The sequence below is a fragment of the Sinohyriopsis cumingii genome, chromosome 3 (assembly GCF_028554795.1).
Source record: "Sinohyriopsis cumingii isolate HCF-2022 chromosome 3, ASM2855479v2, whole genome shotgun sequence".
NCBI classification, from domain to species: domain Eukaryota; kingdom Metazoa; phylum Mollusca; class Bivalvia; order Unionida; family Unionidae; genus Sinohyriopsis; species Sinohyriopsis cumingii.
The window spans coordinates 27,496,002-27,509,681 of NC_142963.1; the positions used below are offsets into that span (position 1 = coordinate 27,496,002).

At 33.8% G+C, this 13,680-nt stretch overlaps 1 protein-coding gene across 1 annotated transcript; it reads right to left on the bottom strand.

Moving 5' to 3' along the window:
• Nucleotides 1-724: 724 nt before the first annotated feature.
• On the bottom strand, nt 725-10,381 carry LOC149802594 (uncharacterized). The gene is made up of 3 exons (XM_089951872.1): nt 10,068-10,381; nt 7,575-7,753; nt 725-2,312 (listed from the first exon to the last, which is right to left on the bottom strand). Exons 1-3 carry the CDS (start codon nt 10,351-10,353, stop codon nt 1,593-1,595), a joined length of 1,185 nt encoding a protein of 394 aa, XP_089807998.1. The 5' UTR covers nt 10,354-10,381; the 3' UTR covers nt 725-1,592.
• Nucleotides 10,382-13,680: the final 3,299 nt, after the last annotated feature.

Genomic DNA, 13,680 nt, shown 5'->3' on the forward strand with positions numbered 1-13,680 from the left:
ATAACTCATAACAAATTGCACAAACCCAGATCTGTCGGCACATTAAGCGAAGGCATATCTGTGTCTGTGAAGTTTGAAGTTGGATACGTCTTATAAGCTAGTAAAGACGGTACTTTCACACAAAAGTTAGTATATTATTGGAATTGCTTTCTGTCTTGACAGGTAATGAGCTGTGTAGTATCTGCTTGAAAAATAATTGATTGTGGCTTTGTTCTGTCCAATTAGTAAGTAAACTGAGGAATCTTGAATAACCTATCGTAAGAAATACGATGAATTTACAGAAAGATTATTGATAAAAAAAATCTGCTAAAGTCTGGATGATCGATATGCCTGTCCAAAGCCCTATGTTTTGAAAAAGGAAATTTAAAAGCAATTATCTCCACGGAACGAAATTGTGTCGCGAGTCTTTGAATTTGTGTTCTTATGCCGATGACAGTCATGATAGAAGACTCTGGTATGTGTACAAAGAAAAAGAGATTTGTAACTTTCACGTTACCCCGATCATCTAATGATAGAGGTAAAATTGATGAGTTTTTACAACGTCTACAAAAAGACTCAGTGTTGAATGTGTCATGGTTGCAAAAAAATACGTCGGTCTCCGTGTTGGGTTTTGTCCAGTTACAATGGACAATGATCTAACGGAAACTTAATACTCCTATCATTTATAGTATTTTCTGACCGGATAACCTTAACCTAAGACGATAGTCAGATGTTAAGCAATATGGACATGAGAAAATTTTTTTATTTAAAAAATCATGATCACATGAAATTTTATATGAAGGCTTGCCATTTTTACTTTGAAACTTTGCTCATAGTAAAGAATTTGATGCGCTAGAATAAACTGTAAAATGTGTGGCGAACGGTCAAAGATTTGACTATTACTTGTACCTAACATACCTCAATATGCGTGTTATCACCTATTTTGCAAATATGTGCATCATTAGATTTGTGAAAGTGAAAGAGATACGGAATGTATAAATAAGTGAATTATCAACTTAAAACAGTTCCGTCTTTTATAACTTTAAAACAAAATCGTGTTTAATTAAAACAAAGTTTCACCAATGAATACTAAGAAAAGCAGAATACAAGTCTGAAAATAAATTTATTTTTCTTCCGTGGTTGTAAACAAAACAAAACATTCAATTATACATTGAGAAAGAAAGAAAGAAAGAAAGAAAGAAAGAAAGGCAACAATATTTTGAAATAAACTGACATATCCTTCTGGAGACATACGCAGAAGACTGTTTCCTGAGATAAGAAGTATGTATGACAATAAAAATATCTGTATATAAATAAGAAAATTCATACAATGTACATTAAAGTTGAAGATCAGACATCTTCTTAAATGCTGCAGATGTAATGCAGATATGTTATAAACCTTGAAATATGCATACATACAGATACATCACCGCTTCTAAATGTGTCAAGTCACCGCCGATTTCTCATTGTAATTATGGTCAGAGTCTAGACTGCCAACTATACATCGGTTTCCTTGCTTGAATGTTGCAAGTCTAATTTGTCTAAATGACATTGCGTAGATAGATATGAAATACAGTATGTATCGTCATTTTATCAGGACCAAGGGTGCTGGGTTATTTTTCTGTTTTTTCACTATCGCCGTCTACATCAATAACGCAAGTTTCTTCCACACTTGTGCGTTCTGATTTGTCAATTGAACAAGTCTTACCAGAATTTTTATCTTCAGCATTTTTGTTAGAGGTAGTGGCCTCTTTCTCGTTGCAATTTTTGTCTTCTGAGGTACTTATTGATTCATCTTCTCTTTGCTGTACGACAAAACCGAATGGCTGTGTGATTGGATACAACGGCACCATGCCCAAACCTAATGATCCCAAAGACTTACAGGCTTGAACCCGTGGATATTTAGAGTTAGGTCGTCGCCCTCTAGGAACTTTTGGAGTTTCTAGTAGGCGATCTATACTAAAAGAACATTTTTGTCGCGTGGAATTTGTGGATTCTTCTTCGCTAGAGCTATCCTTGTTTTCCTCTGATTCCATTTTATCACAATCAAAAGACACATCCTGAACAAATTCGGAGTGGGATTTTACGGAGTTTTCCTCATACGGTAATCCAGATATCTGGAGGAATGTCCTTTTACCCTCTAATTTTCTCAGCCTCTCTTCTTGCTTCTTTTTCTTTTTCTCCATTCGTTCCCTTTCTTTCCGTTCGACTTCGTCTGGTTCCATGGGCTCTCCGCTGCATGTTTGTGGATGTGCATTGTGTGCAGGCCGCCCCGGGCCCTTTTTTGTGTGTTCTCTTCGCCTCCACTTGGCACGCCTATTCTGGAACCAGACCTATATATAAGACAAAAAACAGTGCTTTTTAGACCCTTTTAAAAGAAATATGTATACTCTGACACAGATTATTAAGATATAAGCATTCGTTTACCGATCTTGTTCTCTAACCCGTTCAAAAAGCACGAATCTTAACATCTCAGCGGTCCTTATGGCGACAAACAAACAATGCTGACAACTGAACCAAAATTGCAAGAAAACATCTTTCTATTACACCAGGCCGGGTATACATGTTATAATTTATCAATGAACAGTTGTTGTAATACTGCTTACTAATTCGTCTCTTTCTTTTACTGATCTAAACTTTTTTTTCTACTTCGATGGTCATGGAATAACCTTTCCAGGTCATAAAATCAATGTTAAGCTATTTTAATGGCATTCTTTCGCTCATTAAATAAGTAGTTTAACTCAAAAAGAAAACCTTCTTATGTTTACCTTGGGTTGAGACTTTTATTTACAGCAACTGAGCATTGCCTCTCAAGGAGTGCGCTTACTTTGTTCGAAACTTACAGTACACTATTCATATACACAATTAACTAATCATATGTAGTACACTATTCAGAGGCAGTACACTGTCAATACGCAGTACACTAGTCCTACACAGTACACTATTCATACATAGTAGTACATTTATACGCAGTAGAACTATTCATACGCACAGTACACTATTCATACGCAGTAGTTCTATACATAGGCACAGTACACTATTCATAAGCAGTAGTTCTATACATAGGCACAGTACACTATTCATACGCAGTAGTACTATTCATACGCACAGTACACTATTCATACGCACATAACATTATTAATAAGCACAGTACACTATACATACGCAGTAGTACAATTCACACGCACAGTACACTATTCATACGTACAGCACACTATTCATACGCACCGTACACTATTCGTAAGGACAGCACACTATAAATACGCAGTAGTACTATTCACACGCACATTATACTATTCGTACGCACCGTACACTATTCGTAAGCACAGCACACTATAAATATGTACAGCACAATATTCATACGTACAGTACACTATTCATGCGTACAGCACACTATTCATACGTATTAGCAATATTCATTGTATTGTATACTTTTTAATGCCGGGTCAGCTGTTTCCAAACCGATGCTTGAAAAGTGGAACTAATTATGTCAAAATTAAGGTCTCCTCTGTGTGTATCTAAGGTCAACCCAGACAATAAACAAACTGATGTACATGTTCGAGTCATATGTGTGAATTTTCTTTGCTTAAAGTTTGCGATTAAAAATTAAATGCAACGTAAGCAGAAGTTCATAATAAGTAACGTTGAAGTTTGGAATTTTTTGGGAATCGAAGCTGATACTTTTTCCGTGCATAATTATGAACCTGTTTTTAATGCCAAATCAGTCTCAGATGAAATAGAGATCAGTTCTCTTTACATTAAAGAATGTAATTATTAAGGATAGCTAAGATACGAGTACAAAGCTGTAACTAATGATTATGTGCGTGAAATGAAAACAATCATAGCCTAGCCGAAAAGCTGATATGAAAACAAAATTTGATAGTAGCTCTCATTATCATAGGAGCTGGGCGATTAAACTGGGTGAAAATATCAGTGAATTTATTTGATGCCTTGGGTGTTTAACCCCCAGTCTAATTGCTCACTATGCGTGGATAATTTTCTGGGAATAGAATACTTATCTGTAATTCATAATACCAAATGCTCATCACTTTGGGATGTTTATACGGATAGATCACGCGAATCCACAGTCACGATGGTAAGCGATCGGCGAACAGGTGCGACGGAACTGTTCTCTCTAGCCTTCTCGGTATCGTGTAATAGAATTGTGTCGTTTACAGTCGTAAATCACCTTATACAAGGGTAATGCTATTTAAAATCTGACTTATTATGTACATTTGCATATAACTTACTGGGATTAAAATCCAGCTGAAGATAGTTTGTCATTTAGCAGTGCTGTGTAGATATGTTAGAGGCGTATCACAGTTAACAAAACATCCAGCATGACAATACGCTTTTCCAGGTGCAAACACTGAATGACTCAACAAAGTGACAAAACAGGCAACTTATCATCTCTCAGGGTATCTTGAATGTCAAAGGGGTCAAACGTTCTAAAATTTAAAATGAATTTTCTCCAGGTAGCTTATTTAATTAAACGTTTATCTTGTACGGTGCGAATAACACACACTTACAAAGTTACATATAATTTCCGACAACCGCAAATTGAAACATCAAATAGATTCTTTGTGTTTTGAATATTAAACTCTCTGGCCATCATTTTCTAGTCTATAAACGTTTCTTTACAGAAAATCGTAACAGTACAAATTATAGCCTAAATGGTTCGTTTGCTGTGTGATGGACGACTGAAGGGGTGAAAGACGACCCCAAAAGTATGTGTTTACAAAAAAGTCGTCCTTAAATTCGTTGACCCATGGGTTATGTGATCACAGAAGAGACGGAGGCCTTTAATTAAAATATCATTGTAGCCACGCGAGAACAGCCGACTCTTGTTGATAGAAAAAAATTATAGCTCTAATTATTTTGACTGCAACGTAAAGCCACCTGTGAAACAGTCAAGGATGTTTCGTACTTTTCATGACATGGTTTCTGTATGTATTATTGTTTCGTACCTATAAGATTAATTGTGCACCTAGTTATTGTCACAATTAAAGGATGTACCCTGGTTGTGCTATGTGGAGGTTTATATTGTCCACGACAAACTGCATCAAAGTTAAACGAACTTTTGCGACTGTTATAATTAATTGTAAAGACATAATTACTGGGTCTGTGTCACATATTAAAACACTTAGATAATTGCATAGTGTTGGAATGGAATTAAACATAATGTGTGCGGATTATTTCAGAAAAATGGTATAATTTTAATGAAAGGTTAGATATACAATTTCACCTTTAACAAATGTAGGTAAATACTTAAAATTAGGCTACTACACAAGTTTTACTAGGTCATTTACAACTTTGTAGACAGTTATGCATGTGTACAATATCACTATACAAATTCACGCTATAAAGACAGGCTTAACAAATTTGCTATTTGTGCAAATATCTACAGAATTATGCCAGAAAAGGAGATTTTCATATCATTTTTCCATCTGTTTTCGTACCTCATGTATATCAATCAAGCTATACATTTCTCCACCTACCCACCCACACACTTACCCACCTACCAAGGAATCCATAAACCCAGTAACTTACCTACTTGCTTATTTCACAATAAATTAACGTTTGTCTATTTCTATTTATTAAATTTTTTAAAACTGGCCAGGTCGCAAACGTCTGTTCGAGAAAAGCGGTTTTGACTAATCATTGATCTCTGACATTTACCCCTGTATAGCTATTGGTTATTACATTTGGGGATGTCGAAAAGAAAACTGTAAAAAGGGACATAACTGTCATGTCAAACGACTGAGGTTAGCGTTTTATGGTGACTTTCTACCTTCCCATGATGCCAGGAATTCAATTAATAGCCTAAGAATCGATAACTGATCTACTAAAATCAATTGTACGACAGATGGAATTCCATCTGAAGCGGCATTTGTTTTATGAAAGATTTATAACGACCTTACGTTTTTGTTCATACAGGACAGGTAAAGGGGTTGTCAATCTAAATGTTATAGGTATATGTTAATGTGTTATGTGTGGATACATCAAAGCATTTGTGTGACAACCATGCCATCAATCAAAATCTTTTATGTAACAGTAGAGCTAAGTATGACAAAATTTTACTGATTGATCATACAAGATTATTAATATATTAATTACCATCAACTCATCAGCATACTTGAAAATGCATTCATAAAAAAAATAGGCTTGAGGGTTGCATTTAATTATACTTACGATATGAATTATTTATGACTTATTCTCAGAAAAGCTTATACGTTTAAACTATCATATCGTTTCATGCATTCTAAAGAAATGATATGAAACTCTTCAGTGGAGTAAAATTAGTATTGACCCTATAGATAGTTGTGATGAATAGCAAACGAATGTAGTTGAAGAAATTATGTATCAACCTGATCTAGACATATTTTATTGCCAGAGAAAATTTATAAAAAAAGCGAATGGATCGGAGACCAGCTGACCAACTGAATGATTCCTTTTAAGAATTTAAAGGATGTAGGAAAGCGTATATACAATCCAGTTCTATACTTATAAAGATATTAAAGAAATATGTGTGTATGAGAGAGAGAGAGAGAGAGAGAGAGAGAGAGAGAGACCTTGCTATGTTGGTGTGGTCAGTTGAGATGCTGCATGTTTTCTAATGTATAATGTGTACACGAGTTGACACACTAGTCTCTATGCTCATGAGATGACATACTAGTCTCTATGTACATGAAATAATACTTTAGTCTCTGTGTACACGAGATAACACACTAGTCTCTGTGTACACAAGATGACACACCGATGCCACACTAGTCTCTGTGTTCATGAGATGACATATCAGTCTCTGTGCACATGAAATGACACTTTAGTCTCTGTTTACACGAGATGACACACTAGTCTCTGTGCACATGAGATGATACACCAGCCTTTGTGTACATAAGACGACACACAAGTCGCTGTTATGTACAGTTAATTCTTGTTTTTTGGCAATGAATTATTGCATTTCTTTTCAAATGGTGATGTTTTGTTGCATGGCATACTTCTTAATTTCAAACAAACAAGAAATGGTATCAATATTTAAATTATCAATGTATAGTTTCAAAAACTAATATGCCTCCGTTCATCATATACTCCATTCACACACAATCAATCCAACTGTATGTCTGTTAAGAGAAAATCATCAATGACAAAAAATAAGCCTTGCATCAGAGCTACAAGTCGGTACACTTTTAAGAAGGTAATATTACAAACAACCAAATGAATCGTAACAATATTCTGAATTAAACTTCTTGCTATTCTCGAAAGGGCACGAGTCTCCAGCACGAGATCATAAAATGGCGTTGCCCCAACAACTTAATGACCTAAATAATTGATTGAAGTTCGCGCCGTACTTTTTGAAATAATGAAGGTTGCCAGTTTGTCTTGATCGGGAAGATTGAGTGGAATAAATGTTTTGGATCAACTTTTAGCTGGAAAAGTGCAATAAAGAGTTTTAAAATTATAGTGGTACCGGTTACAAATCGGTTTCTACATATGTCTTTGCGTTTTAGTTTCAAATTAAACATTACTTGATGCTTTATTGACTGGCAGACTATGACATTTAAGCTACAACTTGAAAAGTACATAAAAACACCCACTTGTACTCTGGATTCCACGAGGTCAAGTCTCATCGCAAGAGCCTCCCTCATGAATACATCAGGGTAGTGACTATCTTGGAAGGATCTCTCTAATTCTTCCAGCTGCCATCCTGTAAAGTTGGTTCGAGTCCTACGCCTCTTGTTTGCACCGGACTCCTCCATCTCATCCATACTCTTTTCTAGAAATAAAAACGTGGTTTTTTTTTGTATCTGCATTGACCTGGAATACTTTTTAAGGCAATATTGCGTTGACCAGACATAACAAATCATTAAGAAATAATAATACTAATACTAATACTAATAATAATAATGGAAGTGGAAATGGTAATGGTTTTATTAAACGATATCCTTGGAATTGTATGTCTTAGAATAGATGTTCAATTTATATCAACTTTTGGTAGCGATTTAAACTTTCATTTTCATGACTGCTGTGGGTTCTTTAAATATTCAACTTATTTTGATCTCTCAGTCTCCGGTAATTGTTTCTTGTTACGCGTTTTCTTATATGTACTGTTGAGATGGAATTTGACAAAAATAATTAATTTAAATATTTTACTTTTCATGTCTTATACTGCATTCTATTTTAAATATATTCTGACGTCTAATGAATAGAGAAAACAAAATCAAGTATATATTTCATTGAATAAATATTGTTACAGCAACTGTCCATACTTGAAATCTCTTTTTCCGACTCCCTGAATTAAAAGCATTTTCTAAAATTGCAGTAAAATCTCCAAAGACAGACACACACACACACACACACACACACACACACACACACACACATATATATATATATATATATATATATATATATATATATATATATATATATATATATATATATATATATATATATATATATATAACTAGTTATTTTTAAACGTTCACTGCTTTGAGAAAATCGGGTATCATCCACAAATTACTTAAAATTTAAAATCTGCGATCAAATTTTAAAAACAGACTGTAAGGAAAGGCTGTGTATGTAGCAAATTTCACTATTACGGGATCACACAATTTAATGCTACTTCTAGAAAAAATTTGTTCACGTCAAAATTAAAATTTTATTCTAAACATTCATTAGTTTGTTTGTCATTTAGGTTTTACTAAATAAGACTTAAAAGACTCAAACAATAAATATAGAATTTGTACCAAGTCTGGGTGATCAATATAAAATCTTAAAAAGCTCATATATTGACAGACTTTACAAACCTACAAATACCCGGTCGTAAACTCGAATTTTCTACCTAATGTAGGCTTCTACAAATAACTTATATATAGTATACATTAGTAAGGTTTTTCGAAATGTTTTAACTTATTGAAATTAAGGAAATAATAAATCGAAATCATTTGCTCTGCATTTATTTGAATATATAGCAGGAAAGAAAGACACTGATGTACTTTGAATAGCTGGTGAATTTCTTTTTGCAGTGATTTAGCTAAAGGTGCCTTCTATTGTCCATAGTAATTAAAAGTCTCCTCAACATATTTGTTTTGTCGTCAGTTTTTTGGTTATGTTCAATTTAAACAAAGTAATGATGATTCCATGGAAAATCTAGCTTGATTTGTGCCATCATGTCCAAGTCCTAGAAGTTTACTTGACTTAAAGCAGGTCACTCTTTTTACGACTAGCTAGCTCATGTAGCTCTACATATCCATGCAAAATAGTTGCGACTAAAATTTACACCAAAATTCGCTACTACTATTAAAGTGTTAAAACGTTCATAAATGATGAAGTATATTATTTAAGGCTTAAATCTTTCATTATACGGTTTTATTTACTTGTTATATCATGCTGCTTTAAGCCGTATTATGTTGGAGTAACAATACATATCTACCTTTGTATAGAATAAGATTTATATAACAATTATGATGGATATTTGGTTTGTTTATTACTTTGCCAAACATGAATTTACATTAAAAATGTATACTGGATGTAAACTAACTCTTTTCCATCTTTTTCTGCCTTTCAAAATTAATATGGTACAAAAATATAGTTTTGTTTAAAATGTTTAAAATGACATAGATAATAATAATAATAATAATAATAATAAGAAGAAGAAGAAGAAGAAGAAGAAGAGGAAGAAGAAGAAGAAGAAGAAGAAGAAGAAAAAGAAGAAGAAAAACAAAAACAACAAAACCTAATCAGACATTACAACATAATTAATAATCTCAGAAAACGTGCTGGAGGAGGAGTCAAAAGATTTGAAGAAATATGAGCTGACAAAGAGACGGACAAAAAACAACATTTGTCCTGTCTGATGGTCAATGCTTCATTACTTTGCACAAAAATGTGAGTTTCATGATGTAAATTTTGGGTGGGTATGTTCAGTTTTATCTCTGAAGAAAAGGCTATAGTATCACTACATCAATGACTGAAATTTATCGCATATTGATGTTGACGTTAGAGTTAGGAGAGGCAGTGTACGTGACTCTAAAAAGACACATTACAACTTAGACTCAGTTAAAGACTTTACTTCAAACGAAACTTACCATCTTGCTTGGATAGGTTATGTCCATTTCCGTCGTCGGATAAGCTGCTTTTAGGTGACAAACTTGGAGAAAAATGTAACCTATTCGCCAAGGTCTGTGCATAATCATACGAATAGGTCGTGCTACTAGCAAGCGCCAGGGCTGCTAGATTTCCCTGAAAATGGCTATACGCCGTTGAAAACGGGTAGAAGAAATTAAGAGCATTTTGCTGGCTGGGTGTGAAGTACCCTGAATTAGGATAGATAGTATTCCCTCCGATTAAGCTCTTTTCACAATACGTCAACATTGTATCTTTCTACGGGCACACGCTTAGTGTCTCAACTATCACACTACCAAGTCATTTTATCGACTTGGCCAACGATCCTGTACGCTTGAGTGACAAGTCGTCTTAGCCAATCAGAGAGTGCGAAACAAAAGAGAGGATAATCGATACAAGTCAAAGGTTGTCACCATTGGGCGAGATACTACTAATGTTATCTGGCTTGTAAAGAAAAAGAATCTCCCCGAGACAAATTGATCCTAATATGGGGAGAAACATATTTACTTGAACGGGAGTGATGTATGTGACAGTAATAGCAAGTTTTAGAAAATGAATTCTTTCCAGCTCAAGGGCAAAGTCAGATTAGCTAGATTTAATAAACTAAGGTGAGATGATCAAAAAGTGAATAAATATGAATAATAAACACAAATGTATTCCAGCATCAAACACTGTATTAAGAACAGTGAAATATTCAAATTAATTTCCATTCGTAATCGAAATCGAACTTAATTTATGTGTAAAAGGAACATGTAACGCTCGCCTCTAAAACCAAGCAATATTTCCTTTGAACTATACAATATAAATTAGAAATATTGTTTAAAAATAACTACTTCTACTAAGCTTTAGCGCGATTATTATCAATAGTTACTGTCGCATTTTCTGTTATTTTAGTTACATACATACCTACATCCACATCCATCCATCCATTCATATATACATACATACATTCTTACATATATGTATACATTTTTCCATTAATACTTTTCCGCATCTATTTTTTTGGTATTAAATTATTTAAAGATCAAGATGGTTCACATACATTCATAAATTTTCTCAATATTCGATCAGGGTTATTGCTGCTTTTCTATTAATATTTTTTGTTGGATCTTTTTGTGAATGAAAATATAACATATATGTCCACGTATATTGGGATTGTCCAAATAGGTATCCATTTCCCTCTTTAACATGTCATTCGTCCTATTTCCATATTTAAATTTCTGCTCTCTCGTTAATTAACTTCTTCCTTACTATCTTTACTTTCATGAAGTTTTTCTAAATTCGTACGGCATTATTTGACAATGCTGCAAAGTCTATTGTTCATGTAACTTTGTTGCCTTGTCCACTTCTAACTATGACTTCGTATGGCAATGAAAATGGACAACCGATAACACACGTCATGTCGAAATATTATCGCATGACAATGAAAATGGACAATAGATAACATACGTCATGTCGATATATTATCTTATAAAAATATTGCTTTAGAGAATTATGGACCACAGCAAATTACAGAAATGTTTTCTTGAAATCAAAGACGACAATATTATCGAAGATTGTGTTATATTCAGCAGATGAAAGTGAAATGAAATCTGATGTTCAGTACAGATTTTTCAAGGTCGTGACATTCAATTCTTTCATATATTGCTACAAAATCGATCAGATTAACATCTAATAGTGTCGACTGTAAAGGAGTGGTTAGTTTACAAATATTACGTAGTAATGAAAATATTTTGTTTCAAAACTAATTTGAAAGTATATTGGATCCACAGGAAAAGCATCCATGTCGATGATGCGAATGCGCTGGAAGGAATAAAGTATGGATACATTTTGTGTTTAATGCCCCCTCCCCCCGCCGCTCTCTCTCAAATATATGTATGTATGTATGTATGTATGTATGTATATATGTATGTATGTATGTATGTATGTATGTATGTATGTATGTATGTATGTATGTGTGTGTGTGTGTGTGTGTGTGTGTGTGTGTGGTTACGTTCGTGTGTGCGTATGTGCGTATGTGTGTGAATGCATGAATAGACGCACGCACAGTTACGTACGTGCATACGTACGTACGTATGTATATATGTAAGTATGCATGTATTAGGTTACTGTAAGTCATGATATTTAGCATTATTAGTATTCAAAGGAGCCATTCTGCATATTTATGACATAGATATTAGCGAGTAGTTGGTAGTTTGGATTATATACCATTCATTTTAGCGCACACAATTTTCACGAATTCGTCTTCCTCATTAAAGGCGAAAAAATGGCTATCCATTTGATGATTTACAAAATTTAGCTTTTTGCGCGTATAGCTTACAATAATAGATGTGGATAACTTCATATGGTACCGTTTCATTTTCCATAGCTTGAAATAAGAAATGTTTCCAGATATATTTCTATTTGATCGTCTTTACCTTGCAATACGATACATGGATAACTTCATCTGTTTCCATTTAATATTCTATTGGTATGTTGGTATATACTTACACATTAGAACGATCTGAGCGTATTTGCAAACAATTTTTAATTGCAAACCAGGAGACGGTAGATATATTCCACGTGATAATAAACTTTTTATTGGGCACATGGAAGCCGATTGACTCCGTTATCCCAGCCTACGTTCATGTTTGCACTAGTTAATGTTAGATCTTGTTTTCCAATGGAAAACAAGCCGTCAGCAAAGAAAGGACTATCGTGGTCGCATACATTGGGTAGTATGCCTGAGGTAGAACAGATAGGAGATCTGTTGTACCTCATCAAACAATGTCGCTGTGCTTTAATATCGATCTGATGGTGGGTCTGTTAGAATGAAACTTCTTCGGGCCATTTAGCAATAGAAACAGTTAATGTTCTTGTTTGCTATCGATGTGCCTTTATTTGTTTGATAGCGGAATGGACACAAATATAAATGATCGTCCATCGAACATTATGCCACGGTCTTTTTGACGTCCTACAAATTGTAATTTGTATCCCTTAACAGTACAGGTGTCATTAAGCAAATTAGTCATTTTCAAAGTCTGACTCGTGCCAAAATTTCACAAATAATGAATGGGTAGGCTGAATGTTTTATGTGTCCCTTAGGCCCCGTTTAAATTTTATACTTTGCAAAAAGATGTAGTTTTATTAATGCATGTGTAAAGAAAGCCTTTGAAAATTATTTTACAATTGTATTCTTTGGCCATTTTACTGAATAATTCTATGTTTATTCATGCAATTAGGAAAATTCATAATATCTAAATTATATATGGAGTACGTTAAGAAAAGTATTTTTAGTATTGGTAACATTTCAGTTGAGTCAATATGAAAATAGTCAATAGTCGTGTCTTCATCGCCAAAGTATGCTAAAATATGAAACGTTATATAACATTTGATTTAGATATGATAGGCTATGTCATAATGCTGATAAATATGTGCAATACGGGTTAAATTTATAAAAGATTTAAATTTGTATGTTTTTATTTTCAGCCTATTACTCGTGTATTCACGGTGTCCCTTCATTAAAAATTGGATAATATATTAACAAAAACAAAACTTTAATTGCAGATTAAGTATTTTCATTGATTATTATACAAA